Source organism: Euleptes europaea, chromosome 3 (assembly GCF_029931775.1).
Source record: "Euleptes europaea isolate rEulEur1 chromosome 3, rEulEur1.hap1, whole genome shotgun sequence".
NCBI classification, from domain to species: Eukaryota; Metazoa; Chordata; class Lepidosauria; order Squamata; family Sphaerodactylidae; genus Euleptes; species Euleptes europaea.
The window spans coordinates 98,671,392-98,690,479 of NC_079314.1; the positions used below are offsets into that span (position 1 = coordinate 98,671,392).

Consider the following 19,088-nt stretch of genomic DNA (forward strand, 5'->3'; position numbering starts at 1 on the left):
ATATTGAAAGACTAAAGAAAGGAAAGAAGGCAGAGCGAGAGATACAGTGATAAACAGCACGAGGTTGTTTTTTTTGGTATTCTCTAGAAAATTTTGTTCCATGTTACAATATATACATAAGTAGCATTAATTGTGTATATATGGTTGTATATCTAGATATGCAAAGCATATGTAGAATATACAGAATGCACACAACATTGTTCGTAAAATACATTGCCATTTGTATTTTATCTGAGGTGGGTAACACCAAAATGGCAGACACAGCTGTCATTTTGAGATATCTTCTTAATGCTTTTAAGCCTATCTGAAAGAAAAAAGTAAAGGTTTTGCTCTGTTCAACAGGAACACACAGAAGTTAGATCCTCCGAATCCCGAAACATTTCTTGACAGTCCTTCTCCTTGTTAATGCTAGATTGACCATTTGCTGTGCAGCTTAGTGTATTTGTGGGTTATACAGAATTTTTTTCTGCAGCTTTTTCCTAAGATCTGACCAGTGGCTAATTAAGACAGTTATTACAAAGTGGCTATATGTTGATACCACCACATTGCTTTTCTTGATATGGTAAACTAGTAGGGTTGCCAGCCTCCAGGTGGGACCTGGCTATCTCTCAGAATTATAACTAATCTCCAGACTACAGAGATCAGTTCCCCTGGAGAAAAAGACTGCTTTGGAGGGTGGAGTCTATGGCATACCCCACTGAGATCCCTCCCCAGGCTCCACCCCCAAATCTCCAGGAATTTCCCAACCCAGATTTGGCAACCCTACACACTGGTCCTGTGAATGCTTTCCACAAGCTGTATTTAAAAGGTTTTTCAGGGTGCAATGAGTTACCATCTCAATAACTGTTGAACTATTTACACCACCAGTTTACTATGCCCAACTACCATCTAAAAAAAGATCATGTGAATCAGTCTTTATTTACCAAGTCACAAGTCTTATGTCCCAGTTATAGCCTTGATAAAAGTTGTTCATGACCCCAGGTGACTTCCCTGACAGCTGTGTCAAGAGCAGAGCTTAAACAGGACGATAGATTCAGCTTTTCAGACAACAGCTTTTCAACATAGGAGGCACTTTTATTAAAATATCTAAGAAGCTTATTGAAATTTTGTTAATTTGTCCAGTTTCATTTAAAAAAGAAAAGAAAATCTCTTTGTAAAAAAGAATCTCTTAAATAGTCCCACTTTACAAAAATCTTCTACAGAGGCTTGCAGCCTCTGGTGTATTTCCATATTTGGTGAGGTGGGGATTTTTGCTGATTCCCTCACCCACTGCAGAGCAGACAACATGGGAGAGGTCCAATCCACAAGCAATTAGATATGGGCTGAGTAAAACTTTGTTCAGTCTGGCAGTATAACAAAGCAGCTGTCCTCAGCTTGCCCTCCAGCCTATAAAAATGAGATGAGGTGAACATTTCTGCAAATTTTGTTTTGATGGAGCTGACCTTGGGGAGACAGCTATGCCTTACCCAGCTTTCATCTCAGATTGAATCTTAGCCTTTACTTTTCACCTATATACAGTCTGTTCCACAGGTAATCTCATACAAATGAGCAAAAACGCTGGGGATCCCGAAGTTCTAAATCTGCATTTTGTAGTTTATACTCTACTTGATCAGCACGATCCCCATTAGCCGGATATTGAAGAGACCTCCTCATCCATTTAACCCTATATGGGAAAACCTTGTGACAAACTATACTTGAATATGATTACACGGGCTTTTATTTCTTGTCACTAATTATCAGGTAATTTGTTACCCATACATTTAGCTGCATATTTGAGTGTTAAGCATTTGAGTATCACACATTGTACCTTGGCCTGTATACTGAACTGTTGTTTAAAAAAAAAGTAAAAGATTATTCTTGTGTGATATAGATTTTCCATGTACTGGTGCAGTTTGTCTTAGGAACAATTCACATAACCATTTTTTAACCTGATGAAGGAAACATATGAATTGATTTTAGCCTGTTAATTTGAACCGGTGAATGTGTCATTGTACAGATTACAACTTTAGAAACATTCTGGGGAATCTTCAAGCTAGATAAATCACAATCTGGCATGCATCAAACATTCACAAGACCAGATAAGCTGGTATCTAGATATGTATCAAGCATTCACAAGATCAGTTTGATACCAACATGTAAAGGCCATACCACACCAAAAGTCAATGTGACTTTGCCACATGAGAAATGATTATGTGAATAATAGTGGCTATATGGGTTTTCATATTTCTGCATTTGCTCATTTAAGAAGATAAATACTTCTGATTCCCCCCACCCCCACCAGTTTCCCGTCCTCCCTAAAGCAGAGATGTCCAGGTTGCCACTGAATGCAAAGATGATACTATCTTATCAATGGAATAAACATCCCCCAGGGTTTATATGACATTGGACAGAAATGTCAGCTGAAAATATAACACCAATCATTTTATTAACAGCAGGACCAACAATCTAGAAGCAAGGCAAGCGGGATAGAACCAAATACTTGACAGAATCCTCACATCACATACTTGCTTCATGGAAACATCCCTCAGAAAGAAAAGGTAGGACTTCTCTCACCTAACTGAAGCATAACACAGTTGCCACTTACTTCCTTCGAAGCAATACTCTATAACATAGCCATCTAAACCTGCAGCTCCGATTTGGTCTGGTGGCCGCCACTTCATGGTAACTGTAGTATCAGTTACAGAATCAACTGCCAGGCAGGTAGGCGGACTGGTGACAGCTGAAAAGGCAATGAAAGGAAGCATTTGAGTTAGCAACACAACCTTAGGATGCATCACTGTCCATCTTTGGAAGCCACTGACATTTTGTTTCCGTCGGTCTCTCTCACTGTTCAGGTGCTGGTGTTTGTGCATTTGGTTTAATTTGTGTGGTTGTTTTTCTTCTGCTTGGATTGTGAGATGTTGTTTGGGTGAGATTAAAAAATTTGGGCCCTATTCTAAGTGCTGATGTGGACCTTTCGAGCCCTGAATAGCTTTGAGGGGACCAGCTTTACCAATATGAAACCTGCCTGTCACATGAAATCAAGCAGTGTTGACCTTCTCCGTCTGTTTGCTTTAAATGTCTGGAGAGCACAGCAAAGAGGACTTTTTAAGCTATGGCTCCAAAGCTTTGGAATTCCTTACCCAGGAGCAGGAGTGAAAGCAGCTTTAATTTCTTACCACTATTGTACTGTCTCGCTTGGCAGGCTCCCTTGGCAGGTTCAAAGGAGAAGATGGGAGGTACCACTTCAGCCCATTTCTTACCTGTACCCCCTCAGGTATTTCAATAACGCCCCTCCCCACAGGTGTTCAATCTTGGGAAATGGTGCAAGGGGCTTGAAGCTCCTTCTTCATGTACACTGCAATCCTGATCCTAATCCAGTATTGCACACACAGGAATTAAGGAATTAGCTGATAGTTGTATTTATACTGTTTTTTCCTCTTTGTAATATTGGATATGCCATTAAAGGTTTATTGATTGTATTCTGTAATGTGTGAAGAAGCATTTAAGTAAGCATCATGGGTTAATGTGCCCGTACATCAGAAACAAGGCATGCAAAACTGGATTTTAAAAATACCATCTTTAAAAATAACAAAGCTCTGATAATGAAGAGGAAACAGTAGCAGGATAAGAAATATTGCAATATGTCCATCTAAATAAATATGAGGGACAAAATAGGAACGTTTGTACAAGTTCAACCAACTTTTAAACGAAGAGACTCAGAAATGGAGCACTATTGAACAGTATGTAGGATGTGGTAGCCTACAAAATATGGGCACATGTATGAAATTCCTTTATTCCACTCAACAATACTTACTAATGAAACACTTCAGTGTTACCATCAGTAGGAGAGGGTGATTTTTATGTTAGCAGAATACACAGGTATAAACAACTTCCTCTTGGTATCAGCTACACATGTCCAGAGTGTAGGAAAGGAGCTAGGCATATAGTAGAAATGGCATATATCCCCATCATCTTATTTCTCTGGATCTTTAATGTCTTCAATGGAAAAATGTATAGGAGTCCTTTCTTCCTTCTCTGACTATAGGTCTATGAATGTCTCTTCCACAAGGCATCAAATTCTCATGGCTATATCACTATAGTTTACTTGTCTAACTGCACTGCAATAGCATAGAGCATATATGCTTGCCAGGCTAAATGCACTACCCTCCGCCTTGTTATATGGAAGATTTCATAAAATCCCATTTGCAGATAGAGTTTGCCCTTGCGGGAATGGTGAAATTGAATCACTTGTGCATGTCCTTTTTAATTGTTCTTTTTATGCTTGTAGCCGATCCCAGTGCATTGACCGGCTGTTTGTAAACAGGGAATGGCTTTCTGAGGGAATCAGGACATCCTATCTTATGACCACACAAAACCCAAAAATAATTGGATCAGTTGCAAGGTTCTTACAGTCAGCAATCAGATATCGTGAATGGTGTGTAGCTTTCCTTAATGGCTGATTTGGGATGGTTTTGTCCAGTTTTATTTATTTGTACTCAGATTTATTTTAATGTATGCTCTTCCTTTTTATATGCCAGTAAAGGTGTGTGTTGTGTCATCATGGCTATATGCTATATCACACTCTGTCAAAACAAACACACTTTATGAATAGTCTGATTATCCAAAAATGTGACTACTCACCCAGTGGCACAAAGGGCTTTGAGGGCATGCTTGGTTTGGAAGTGCCGATGGCATTGACTGCAAACACCCGGACCTCGTAGGCAACTCCTTCAATCATCTTCTTTGGCTCAAAAGTCGTTTCTTTAATAAGATCAAAGTTCAGCCTCATCCACCTGGAGCTCTGTTTCTTTTTCCGTTCAATGTAATATCCTAAACAGTATATAAGCAGAAATATGAGTTAATGGTCCAGCATTTCTATAAAATGGGCAAATATAACCCTCAGTTTTACTGCTTCTGTGGGTGACAGCTGATAAAACAGTGTTTGGGCATAGAAATCCAGATCATGATGATGTGTGTGCCACATGTTTTCTTTACATATTACTGGGGGAAAGTGAAGAGGAGATACAGGATTGTTGATTATGGCCTACAGCCAGACTAACACATATGAAATAAAATGCTGAAATGCAAGTGTGCTTTGTTGGTTCTGAGAAGGTTTCGGGATGGGGCTGAATATCTTCCAGGAGGGTTTCAGTTCAGAAGGTCCCACTAACCTTAAAAATAGATTCAACCCAAAACTGAAACACCAAAAGAGATGGTACACTTGCTTACCTAAAATGGGAGATCCACCATCATACACTGGTGGTTCCCAAGTCATAATGCACCAGTCTTCTCCTACATCAATCACATTTGGTGCCGCTGGAGGATCAGGAATATCTGTGGCAATCAAAAGAATTGATATTTGTTACATCTTTTTTGTTCCAAAATTGCTGACATTGTTGTACTGCAAACAGGACATTATTTATGAATATGCTGGAACAAAACTATAAAAATTTTAGACACAGATTTTGTAGCTGTCTCTGCTATGTCTAATAAGAAGGCTCTCATTCGGTGGCAAGTCTCCAAGAAGCAGAAAGGTATGACATATTTCAGATGGCTCCCAATTGACAAGTTTTCTACCATCATTTCCTGCTAATAGTTAAGATGCAAACAATACTCTCTGATTATATGTTCAATGAGAGCAGCTTGGGACATCCTAAAGAGAATTAATCAAACAAAAAAATAAAGAGAGATTCTACTTGCAGGAAAACAAAATTTCTGGCAGGGTATGAGCTTTTGTGAGTCACAGCTCACTTCTTCAGATACAGCTAGAGTCCATCTGTCCTTAAGTACAGAAGAATGAATTCACACACCCAATGGCAATAGCATGTAAATATCAATAGCAAGTAAATGACATTAGCAGGCATGACTGGATTAGGTGTGATATGCAGAGGGGTAGTAGGCATGGAGTAATCAGCATTGGTAATGAGACAGGAATCCCAGATCTCTATTCAGTCCAGGAGAATGAATTGTCTTAAACTTCCTTATTAGCTGTAATTCAGCAGTCTCTCTAACAATGAAGCTCATGACAATGAAGCTCAGTCCAGTTCTCCTGGACTGAATGGAGACCTGAGATTCCTGTCTCATTACCAATGCTGATTTCTCCATGCCTACTACCCCTCTGCATATCACACCTAATCCAATCACACTGGCTAATGTCACTTGGAAATAGACAATTATGATCTCACTGGGTCAAGTCCAGTACCATATACAGCAGACCAAGAGAGACAGGGGCAGGAAACACAAACTGAGCACCAGAGGTATACCCTAGTGAGGAAGAAGTTAGGGGTCAGAGCCATAGAGGGATCCCCTCCCCACCACTGAATGATCTCCTTTCCCTATCCTGCTGTTCCTCAGAGTGTGTATGCAAACAAAGGCAGGTGTGGCACCCTTATCTTAAGCATGTGCACTAAGCATCAAAAAATCACAACTTTGTCAAGGTTTATAACCCATCAGGTGGAGCTCCATAATCCATGGGTTGAAGGGTCCTGACCCATGGGTTGAAGACCACTGGTGCAATAGATAGACTGCTGGACTGAAGAACAGAAAGCCCAGGTTTTAATCCCCAATCAAATATGAAATGGTTTATCTGATTGTCTTGGAGAAAACACCGCAGCTCATCCTTAATCGGGAATTGTAAGGTTAAGAGCTATACTATGTCCACAGAATTATAAATTTTGAAGCTAATTATGGCATCTTGACACAAAAGCCTCTGCACTGAAATGACTTACCAACCACTTTGATAGTGATGTGGGCTGTGTCTTCTCCAGCCTCATTCTTTAGCATTATTCTGTAGTTGCCTGAGTCGTCCCTCTCTGCGGAATCAATCACCAAGCAACTGCTGTCTGGATAATTTTCTGCTCGTATTCGGCTTGCAGGATCCATGAGCCACTATCATTCATTGTGAAGAGGAAAAGGGGAGGGGGAAATAAGTTGCACACAGGGGATTGAAAACCAGCAAACTGGCATATGAGAAACAGTAGAATGCTTACATTGGCCTACAACAATTTGAGCAACACGCATTAAAAGGTCCTGTGAATAGCATAAGTAGGGCCCAGTTCTATGAGCTGCTGCAGGAAAAATCAAATGGTTAGGAGGGAGCATAATAATTGTCCTTGTCCAGTACTGTCATGTCCTGACTGATGGTATTTGCCTAGTTTTATGATTATATAATGCAATCCCAAAATGTTCATACACAACTCTACAAACATACTACTAAGGATAACAATACAGAAGCCATTCAAAACCACATCGAATACTCCATAAGCTCTTCATATATATAAGCAAGTCTATTTCAAGTCTAACGTTTGTGATAAAACACTGGTAGAAACAACACTGATTGAAGATGGATTTGAAAACGAAGGCTACAAGCTGAAGGCTACAAGCTGAAACGATTCTGTCGTTTTGTCTAGCTTCCTCAGTTCAGACTGTATCCATTAAAAGGAGATGTATATACATGAAACATCTTCCCTGGCATTCACAGCATAAACTAACAGCTTTAGAAATGCATTAATGAATCCACAGCACTTGGAAGCAGTATGGGAGGCTGACACTAGAATGAATCAGTCGCCATGGAACACAAGTATCTCAATGCAACCATGAGGCCATCCATATTTTATAACTTTCTTAACACCCCACTCCACCTTTTAATCATGCATTGCCCCTTTTTAACCATTCCTCTTTTGTCACAACTTTACTATTCCCTTTCTCTTCTATACATATGGCTGGTATCCAAATTTGCCAGTAACTGTGTAGTAAACCATGACCATAGGCTTGTAACAGGCCAGCAGCATACTGGAATGGACTTGCCTCATATGGAACATCATTATAGCTAGGATGGTACCCATGGGTGTGCCTGGGAGAGGGAAAGGGAATTCATCCCTTTCAATATAAGATGTGTGGGCACGAAGTGTTCCATCCTCTCATCTTCTTAACATCCCATAGCAATATGAGAAGGAATGGTGGGTCAGGTAGCTTCTGGTTTAGGGCCAGCATTTTTAGTCAGGAAAGGGACAACCTTCTCTTCCAGGACATGGGGGTTCTATAGCTAGAAACTGAGAAATCATTAATCCCTCGTTAATTCTCCAAGGATAGTTTAGATAATACATGGTCTTATAAGCAGTGGGGATCAGAGGAGGGCATGTAGGAAGCAAGCCTGCTTTCTACACTGCTGGATCAGACCAGTGGTCCATCTAGTCTAGCACCCTGTTTCACACAGTAGCCAATGAGTTGACCTAGAGAGCCAACAAACAGGAGACAGAGGCCAAGGCCCTCCTTTGATTTTGTCTCCTAGCACTGGATTTCAGAGGTTTACTGCCTCTGATTATGGTGGTTCCCTTTACTCACCATGGCTAGTAGCCATTGATGGGGCTTTCCTCCACGAATCTGTCTAACCCCCTTCTAAAGCCATCAATGCCCATGGCCATCACTATCTCCACAGGCAGTGATTTCCACAATTTAATTACTCATTGAGTAAAAAAGGTGTAAACTCCCTGTAGCTGATCATTTTCTGGCCGACAATTGGGCCATACTGGTCTTCTGCTGGAGAAGGTTTCTTCCACGGAGAGAGGGGGTGAGAATATGGAGGCACATGGAGCCTACGCATATAGAATTTCACCAAATCAATGTTATACCACTACATCATGGATGCCCTCTAGCATCAGAGCTAAGGTGCTGTCATGAAAGTGTCTTATACTGAATCAGACCACTAGTTTGTCAAGATCAGTATTGTTTCTTCTCAGTGGCGTAAGCTCTCCAGGGCCTCAAGTAAAAGTCTTCCCCATCACCTGCTACCTGACCCTTTTTTAACTGGAGACACCAGGAGGACAGAACCTGGGACATTCTGCATGCGAAGCAAATGCTCTACCCTCAAGCCACAGGTCTACTCCTCCTCACTGCTCTCTACTGCACATAGAGCTATACATCATTCAAACCAGCCTCCAACTTCACCCTAGACTAAATTCCAGTTGTACCTTGTCACCTCTGCTCCACATGACCTTTGGAGTAGGCTCTCCAGAGATGGGGATCTCAAGCCGTAACTTGGTTCCTGCTACCACTGTCACAGTATTATTGTCACCAAGCCCATCAAGGTGGATTTTAGGAGGATCTGTAAAATTAAGACACCAAGGAATTCATGCTAGGAATTTCTGTGATGAGAGGTAGAAGAGAGCAAGAGTCCCGTAGCACCTTAAAGACTAACAAAATTTCTGGCAGGGTATGAGCATTTGTGAGCCACAGCTTTCAGATACCCTGAAAGCTCATACCCTGCCAGAAATTTTGTTAGTCTTTAAGGTGCTACGGGACTCTTGCTCTTTTCTACTGCTAGTGACAGATTAACACGGCTACCCATTGCGATGAGAGGAACATTTTTGAAGTGCACTAATTTGCACATACACAACACAAACTACTCTAATATAGAAAACCTTGTATGAAAACCTCCTAAGTTAGTGCACATATCCCTTGGCCTTTAAAAAAAATCAGTTCCATCTATTTACTTCTCCAAATGTTATTTGGCGAGCCATCCATAAGGCATTGTCGAAGGCTTTCAGAGTTCATTGGTTCTTGTAGGTTATCCGGGCTGTGTGACCGTGGTCCTGGAGGTCTATTGCTGTAACAAACTAATACTCATCTGAGAAAAATAAAAAAAAATTAAAAAGAACATCTGGGAGAGCCAAATACAATAACTGGCTAGGTGAATTGGCTTTGAATTTGTAGCAACATGTCACAACAAGGGAAAGTAATGCTTGTTGAATTTGTGATGTGTCTAGAGTATTTCTGAGGATAGCATGTAAAAAAACCAAAGGCCTTATGGATGTTGGTTCTTGTAGGTTATCCGGGCTGTGTGACCGTGGTCTTGGTATTTTCTTTCCTGACATTTCGCCAGCAGCTGTGGCAGGCATCTTCAGATGAGTAACACTGTGGCAGGCATCTTCAGATGAGTAACACTGAAGGATTGTCCTTCAGTGTTACTCCTCTGAAGATGCCTGCCACAGCTGCTGGCGAAACGTCAGGAAAGAAAATACCAAGACCAGCCCGGATAACCTACGAGAACCAACATCCATAAGGCCTTTGGTTTTTTTACATGCTATCCTCAGAAATACTCTAGACACATCACAAATTCAACAAGCATTACTTTCCCTTGTTGTGACATGTTGCTACAAATTCAAAGCCAATTCACCTAGCCAGTTATTGTATTTGGCTCTCCCAGATGTTCTTTTTAATTTTCCTCAGATGAGTCTTAGTTTGTTACAGCAATAGACCTCCCAGGCCCATCTGTGAGTCAGTTCATAGCAGCTACATTCTCCCCTCCTTCGCAATAGGCAGCCTGCTTGCATTGCAGAGCAGAGACCAAAGCTTCCACACCAGCTAAATAAATACACACATACAGGTTAAGGCAAGACAAAAATCAGATCTCTCTGCAGTGCTCATCTAAAAGCAATTGGGGAGTAGGGCTGCCAACTCCAGTTGGGGAAACTCCTTATTAATTTGGGGGTGGTACCTGCAGAGTTTGGGGAAGGGACATACGACTGCCAGTTTACCTGAGATAGCATGGGGATCTCCCACTGTCACCTCCTGTCCCCTGCCGCTGCTTGAATGAGTGGTGAGAAAAAAAGGAGATTGATTGGTGATCCAATGTCACTTCCAGGTTTCACCCAGAAGTGACATCATGGTGCTCTAGGAAGTCCCTTACATTCTATGATTTTACTATAGAGTCTGGAGGAATTCCAGGCTAGTAACCATTATTAGGGAGGAACCTATGGTTGCCAGGTCTCTCTTCACCACCAGCGGGAGGTTTTTGCAGCGGAGCCTGAGGAGGGTGGGGTTTGGGGAGGGGAGGGACTTCAATGCCATAAAGTCTAATTGCCAAAATGTCCATTTTCTCCAGGTGAACTGATCTCTGTTGGCTGGAGATCAGTTGTAATAGCAGGAGCTCTCCAGCTACTACTTGGTTGGCAACCCAAGAGGAACCTGATTATGCATAAATATGCCTACTCATGGGTAAACTGATGAAGACACATAAAAGTGGAGCATGTAGGTGATGGGAGGTAAATCCTTCTCCCACCATCTTACTGTGCTGTGTGCTTGGCTGTTTGAAGTTTGAAGGTAAAACGATAGAGCTTTCAGCAATTCCAAGAGAGAGCTGCCATCATTTCTGGGGAAAACCTAGAGAAGTATAATGTCACTTCTGGGTTTTCGCAAAAGTGATGGCACTCCATCACCCGTGGTTGCTCCTCCCATGTCCCTGGCCCCTGGTTTCTTGCTGGTTGCCAGGCCTGGCAACTCTGCTTCTGAATCAATTAAATAGTACACAGCTCACCACAAAAAAAAGGCACCTGGAAGTTACCTATAATATGCACTTTGCAGGGGATGTTGACATTATAAGCTTCTGGAACAAACATATATTCACCATCGTCATCAACAAGTGAACTATCAATAATTAGCCGGTGGATTCTGTCCAAAATCAAGAAAGAAAAATTAAAGGAAACAGGTGCTAGACTTATTGCAGCTATGAGACTGACAGCTCATTCCTGAGGCACACACAGGCATGAGTGGCCCCAGCGCTGGCGTGCAGGCCTGGCTGCCAGTCCCCGGCCACCACTGTGGCAGTGCTGGGCTCAGATGCCACTGCAGCCTCCCGCCGGCCTCTGGCCGCCGACACAGGCCGAGGCGGTGAGCCGGGAGGCGTTCCGGCACGTCGGGAGTTATTCCCGGGGCGTTCCAGTGCCGGCAGGGGGGGCGGGGCCGATGATAGTTGGCCTCCTGAGCTGTTTCGGCTCAGGAACGCCCCCCTTTTTTTGCAGAGATACACCAGCTTTTTGCTGGCGTATCTCCCGTGCAACCCTATGAGGGTTGCTCAGGAATGCATTCTGAAGCAACATTTTGCAACCAGTTAATAGACTTGATTTTAAGTTTACATGTTCGTTTTTTCAGAGACTTCTTATCACAAGATAGTAACAGTCATACATCTTCCTTGTTTGTAAGTTTGTGTGTGTAAAGTGCCATCAATTCACAGCTGATTTATGGCAACCCAATAGGATTTTCAAGGCACAAGACTTACAGAGGGGGTTTGCCACTGCCTTCCATGTTTACTTGGAAATGTCTTCCTCCTCCCATCGTGAAAAGCCAAACTAGTTGTAATAAAGGAAAGCATGGAGTTCCCAAAGCTACATGATGCGAATGCAGAGGCTGATGACATTTCCAGAAGAGAACTGATAGGGATGGAGGAGAATGCTTAACTTTTCCTCCTCTCTCATATTCCCAAGAATGAGCAAGTCTTGTATTTTCCCCAGCTGAAACTGATATTACTTTATCTTGTCCTTCCTCCATGGATCTCAAGGCAACATACATGACTCTCCCCTCCTCTATCACCCTCAAAACAACTTTGTGAGGTAGCTTAGGCTGAGAAAGAAGGACTGGCCCAAATCCACCCAGTCAGTTCTATGGCAAGCAGGGATTTCAACCCCAGTTTCCTGAGTCCTAGTCCAACCACTATGGCATAAAAACAAAGAGTTAAGCCACCTTCTTCCCCACTCCTGATCCATATTCCTTTCATTGGAGTGGCTTTTTTCCAATCCCTAGCGTCCATGTGGTTTTGGTGGTACATTCACCCAATGCATTTCACGCTTCATGTGCAGGAGTGGGGGATCAAACCCGGTTCTCCAGATTAGAGTCTGCCACTCTTAACCACTACACCACATTGCCTCTCTTTGAGCTTGTGTGCCTACCTTCCTTTGTGATACATCTTGATACGGTCGCTTGGTTGGAGAAGCTGTCCATTCTTGTACCACTTTCCTTCTACATTCTCAGAAATCTCACATTTCAGAGAGAGTTCTTTGCCAAGCCTTACTGTCTGGTCTTCCAATGGCTGCATTATCTTCAGTGGTCTCACTTCGGAAAAGAGAAATGAAGGCAATTACAGCAGTGGTTTATGATTTTCATTGTGAGTTGCTCATGTCCGCCATTTTGCACAGGAGTGTCTTTGCAAGTTTGGAGCATAGAAGGCTACTGCATCCATCCACACAGCTGCTCCTACACCAACCTTCCCATTTCATCACAATGTCTGAGCCACTTCCATGCAGTTACTCAATTACAAAGAACATGGAGCCCTTTAACTCCTGCAGTAACTAGAAGGAGGGAACTTCATACACCTGAAATTCTGGTGTGCATCCTACAGAGCTTTTCACTAAAAGTAGTTAATATTAGCCATAATATAATTATCTACTGATTCCAAGCAGGGCAAAAGTGGTAACTTGGAAACATATTGTTCATAGTGTGTAATCCCAGAAAACTAATATATTGTTCGCATTTCCCAGTAGGGGCTTAGGGAGAATAAAGTGGCATTAGTGATTGTGTTGTGTACATACATATTTTAAGTAAATCAAGGAGTCTCAGTGATTATATTATGTTTGTATGTATGTTTTCTTATACAGTCATAAGTAAGGAAGGGGAAATATTGCTGAGGAACATCTTGCTAGCAGCACTCAGGTGTGTTTTTTTGTCTCCTTCCTGCAGGTATAAGGGTGAGGCGACAAGCACAAATCCTTGGGTATGAACCAAAGGGCTCTTGGACCTTTGGCTCTTAGCCAGGGGCCTGCAGTTTTTGTCTTCAAATGAACTAGCCACTGGATCCCGTACCAGCCCAAGACTGGAATGTAGTTTGTTGTTTTCTTTGTTTATTAGCTTACTTATATTATGTATCTCCTCTACTGTTATAAGTTGCTCTGGGTCTCTTCAGGGGAGGGGGTGCCGAGAGCAAAATATACATATTAAAATAAATAAACTGAAAAGGCATTCTTCACTCACAGTCAACTTTTAACTTAGCAGCTGATGTGCCTCCAGTTGTCATCACTGAATAAGTGGCATTGTCACCTTTGGTCGCTTCATTGATGATCAGGGTGTGTTTTTTACCTTCAACCTTCACTTTGTATCGAGATTTGCTATCAAGAGGCAGCTCTACACCATTTTTAAACCTGATCAAGGGAAATGAAAAAAGGTCATCGTCTTGATGGTGCCATTGCTAAGGCCAAGACTTAAAACCTTCCCAGACTGGAAAAAGGTGTTTATGGACTGAAAATATGTAATATATTGTTAGTCATGAAGTAAAACTTCTGAAAAACCTTACAATAAGGAAGGTTCTTGCCATAAGAATGCACATTATTGCTGCCACAATATTTTTCTAATTTTTACATTTGGGAGAATTCAGTTTTGTCTTTTCCTCAGATTAACTTGTGTGATCACAAATTCCACAAGATAGTTTGAAAGGATAGCCCATGTTGGTCTGCAGTAGAACAGCTAGATTCGAGTCCAGTAGCACCTTAGAGACCAACAAGATTTTCAGGTTATAAAGCTTCCTTCATCAGATACTGACAAAGGGAGATTTCACAGTTATACGCCAAAAATCTTGTTGCTACTAGTCTCATATCTAAATCCCACGAGATATCTGTAAGGAACAAGAATTGCCACATCACATTTTTTCTCTCTGCAATGCCTCAAATGGTATCTCTGGGTCTAGATCCTCTCCTATAAGTAGTTACCATATAACAAATCCCCACAATGCGAATGAGTCATTTCATTCCAGGTGTCTTTGTTTACAAAGTCTACAAAGTCTTTGCACTGATGGTTCATAGGATCCAATCCAATGTGTTTTTTGATAACATTACCATTTATTGTTACGGCCATTGGCCAGCATAGTTTTTTGATAGCATTTTTACTGATTTTTCCAGAATGATAAAAAATAATGGCAAAAATATGACATCTAAAACAAAAACATTAAAAACTATAAGAATAAATGTGCAACAATAGAATATAATGACATCTCATTACTTATGTAGTAAATATAATGATAAAACAACACATGTAGCTGCCTTCTACCAAATCAGGCCATTGGTCCATCAAGGTCATTATTATCTACTTGACTGGCAGCAGCTCTCCAAGGTCTCAAGCCGCCGTCTTTCATATGACCTACTGCCTGGTCCTTTTTAACTGGAGATGTCAGGGATTGAACCTGAGACCTTCCGCATGCCAAGCGGATCCTTTGCCACTAAGCCACAGCCCCTAACCAACCATTGTAATAAAAATAAAGCATATGTCATTTTTATAACATAAGTATCCCAAGGATTCATATTGAGTTGAAAGCTTTGGGACATTAGAATCCCCATTTACATATAAACTAAATGAGAACACTTTTAAAAAATAAAACAATTATCTTTTGATAATTTTAACTGGAATGTTCATTTCTTTATTAAATGTCTACTCCCAATTTTGGTAATATCAATTAGTAATACTTCATATTAATATTACTTTCCGATTACTATCACTTTGTCTTTCTTTTCCAGTTGTTCCACTGGTTTGAGTGGGATGTAGTTACATCTAACCTTTGATGGACCAGGGCCAAAAAATTTATTTTGAAAGGAGGTAAATGACATACCATTTCACATTTGCATCATCTTCAGAAACTTCAACTGACAATTCTACTTTATCTCCAATATAGCCATTGGTATCTTCCAGACCTTTTGTCACCATCACTGGAGGCTCTAAAATAAGAGGACATCGTAATTATATAAAGAATAAGAAAAAAAATCTGGTTTAATCTTAATGTCTAATGATATCTTAAGCCAGAATCTTACTTAGAATCAGTAAGACAATGTTCCCACACAATAATAACTGGAAGCATAAAGTTATCTCGGCATTCTGGCACTCCTACAGTCCATTGAATGGGCAAAGAAGAAGACAGAATTGAGTAGAAATTAGTCTAGGATGAGTCACAGCATCCAAGACTCTGAAATTGTGCTGACAATCTCAGATCACTAGATGAGCAGAAGGACACCATGTAGATAGGGCAGGAGAGCAGGGGTACCTTAATTTTTTCCCATTCCCTTTTGTTTCAATTTACATTAGCACCTATTATTGCCATCTCCTGGTTCTGTGGTGGAAAGTTGGGTACCCAAGGTTGGGTGAAAAGAAAATATATATAAGTCTATGTATAAATACTGAAAGTATAATTTATTAGAAGAGCTATATAAAAGTTAAAATTATTTAAAAGCATTAAAATAGCACAATGGCATTTCCTGAGGTTGATAACTATAACCACATACCAAACATGTTTCGGCCTATGGGGCCTTCATCAGTGGTAAATAAAAACCCTTTGTTAAACCTGCACACATTTACAGAAATACATTAATGAATACAAATACAAATACAAACAGTTCAAACCCAACCAGGCATGTGTATATGTTGTAAATTCTATTCCCAATTACTCAAACATCTGGTATAATAGGTTTTTGTTGTAATACTGGTTAGTATAAGTCTCTCAATAAAGCATAGTATTTGAGTGTGGAAGTGAACCCAGTTCTCCAGATTAGAGTCCACCGCTCTTAACCACAACATCTCTCTGGCTCCTGGTTCTATAAAGGTAAAGGTAAAGGTCCCCTGTGCAAGCACTGGGTCATTCCTGACTCATGGGGTGACGTCACATCCCGACGTTTCCTAGGCAGACTTTGTTTGCGGGGTGGTTTGCCAGTGCCTTCCCCAGTCATCTTCCCTTTACCCTCATCAAGCTGGGTACTCATTTTACCGACCTCGGAAGGATGGAAGGCTGAGTCAACCTTGAGCCAGCTACCTGAAACCTGGTTCTATACACTGGTATAAAAACAGCTTATGTATGAAAAACCTATACAACTTATTTAGTAGCAAGGATCCCTTTTTGATGCATAACTAGGAAAGTGCCCGTCAGTTTGTTGGGCTGTGTTATGGAGGCCAGGCTGCTGTGGATCAGCTAGTTTCCAGCTGCAGCAAGGGCAACACCAAAGCTGATGAGAAGCCTGAATGGGGGGTGGGGGTGCAAACGTCCATCTCCGGGTCCTTACCAGTTCAGTGATAATGCTGTTACTACAGGGCATGGAATGAGTATAGCAAGAGGCATGCCTTGCTTGCCTTCTCCTTTGCCCTGCAGTGGTAGGAAGTAACCAAGGGGCAACACTCCTCTAAGCATAGGGTTGCCAACCTCCAGATATTAGCTGGAGATCTCCTACTATTACAACTGAACTCCAGCCAACAGAGATCAGTTCGCCTGGAGAAAATGGCAGCTTTGGCAGTTGGACTCTATGGCATTGAAGTCCCTCCTTTCCCCATACCCTGCCCTCCTCAGGCTCTGCCCCAAAAACCTCCCACCGGTGGCGAAGAGGGACCTGGCAACCCTATCTAAGCATGAAGTGCTCAAAGATACATTGTCCTTCTAGGTCTAGCAAGAAATACTACAAGCCATGACCTGTGGAAGGATTTGGCTTTTTACACAAACATGTAATAATAAATTTAAGGTTCATAGCTAAATTTGCATTTGGCTAGTACATGACGTTAGCATGATTTGCATAAAATGTTAATTAACAAGCTGGGTGCTTAACCCAGTTGCATACACCATATTTCATCTGTTTTCATCCTTGAATTATTATATTCCTTTTTTTTTTTAAAAGAAACCCATAAACATTATGAAATCGTTAATATCAATGGTGTCACATCATTATACATCGGTGGGGGATCTGTGGAATAAAGTGCAATTACCTCTTACAAACAGCTCAGTAGAGCATTTTTCATCACCAGCGGTCACATGATAACGAGCATCATCAGTCAGGCCGCAATTGTTGATAAATAAGATCCTTTCATTACCTTTGTGCTCAAAAATATATCTGGTAGGAATGGCAAAAAAAAAAAATTAGAATCATTAGCAGACCTATTGGTACCACATATTAACCTTTCAACATAGTCACCATAGCCGCAAAACTTCATTTATTTATTTAACTCCGCCTTTCTCCTCAACAGGGACCCAAAATGGCTTACATCATTCTCCTCTCCTCCATTTTATCCTCACAACAACTCTATGAGGTAGGTTAGGCTGAGAGTGTGTGACTGGCCCAAATACGGTTGCCAACCTCCAGGCAGTCACTCCAGGCAGTAACAAAGTCACTCAGGTGAGATTCCATGGCTAGGGTTGCCAGGTCCCTTGTCGCCACCAGCGGGAGGTTTTTGGGGCGGAGCCTGAGGAGGGCAGGGTTTGGGGAGGGGAAGGACTTCAATGCCATAGAGTCCAATTGCCAAAGGGGCTGCAGAAGAATTCCTGATCCCCTCTCCTCTTTTTAAGAGGGGGCAGGGGTCCACAAATGCCCCTACCTTAGACGTATTTCGGTCCTTCACTGGGAGGTCCAGTGAGGCAATTCGCCTCGGTCAGTGTCCTTACCGGCAGGAGGTTTTTGGGGCGGAGCCTGAGGAGGGCAGGGTTTGGGGAGGGGAAGGACTTCAATGCTATAGAGTCCAATTGCCAAAGAGGCCATTTTCTCCAGGTGAACCCATCTCTATCGGCTGGAGATCAGTTGTAATAGCAGGAGATCTCCAGCTAGTACCTGGTGGTTGGCAACCCTATCCATGGCACAAGCTGGGATTCAAACCTGGGTCTAACAGATACTAGTTCAATATTCTTAACCACCACACCACACTGGATCTCAAGGGAATATCCTTTGCTGAAGTTTTGTTAAAACACTTATTATTTCTAGTGTGTGTGGGAACCTGCAAAAGCAAACTTTAAGAGGGCCGAACAGAACAGTCGCTGAAACCCTAGAACTGCGAAGCTGGAAATAACCTGTAACAGGAGCCGAGGCTTCATTCAGGCACTCTTGACATTTTTTTAAACATACAATAATAGCTGGGGTAAAGGAGCCAACATTACTGGTAGGCCAGATGGCTCAAGGGATAGGTAATGGGATATGGAGCCTTTCACCTTGAGGTCACCGGTTCACATTTGTTTCAGGTCAGTCATGACCCAAACCCATTAGCATCTAACAGCTGTTCTGTGGCCTGAAAGACACAAGGTGGGACCTTCAGTTGAGCTGGCTTCTTGAGAGAATGTCAGGGCCTCAGAGAAGGCAATGCTCACAGGCCCTCTCCCTTCTCCGGAGGCACTGCCTCTCCGTATTCTGTGGCTCTCCTTTTTTCGGCCCACCCCCGAACTGCAATATAAGGAGAGGTCTGTGGAAAGGGATGGAGAATCTCCCTTGCACGGGTTCCGACTGAGGCAGCCTTCCATCTGTATCATCAGCACACAGAGGCAACCTATACAGCTG

The 19,088-nt window shown here is 41.9% G+C and overlaps 1 protein-coding gene across 8 annotated transcripts in view; it reads right to left on the reverse strand.

The window, feature by feature from the left end:
* The window catches only part of MYBPC1 (myosin binding protein C1), an 81,069-nt gene that overhangs the window by 36,274 nt on the left and 25,707 nt on the right, over window positions 1-19,088 (reverse strand). For all 8 annotated transcript variants that reach the window (XM_056847435.1, XM_056847431.1, XM_056847433.1 and 5 more), the window contains 10 exons: window positions 17,536-17,660; window positions 15,407-15,512; window positions 13,783-13,949; window positions 12,705-12,867; window positions 11,324-11,430; window positions 8,952-9,085; window positions 6,711-6,870; window positions 5,212-5,316; window positions 4,624-4,812; window positions 2,585-2,719 (listed from right to left, as the gene is read on the reverse strand). In XM_056847435.1, the coding sequence (XP_056703413.1) occupies window positions 2,585-2,719; window positions 4,624-4,812; window positions 5,212-5,316; window positions 6,711-6,870; window positions 8,952-9,085; window positions 11,324-11,430; window positions 12,705-12,867; window positions 13,783-13,949; window positions 15,407-15,512; window positions 17,536-17,660 (1,391 nt within the window). The remainder of the gene's footprint in view (window positions 1-2,584; window positions 2,720-4,623; window positions 4,813-5,211; window positions 5,317-6,710; window positions 6,871-8,951; window positions 9,086-11,323; window positions 11,431-12,704; window positions 12,868-13,782; window positions 13,950-15,406; window positions 15,513-17,535; window positions 17,661-19,088) is intronic.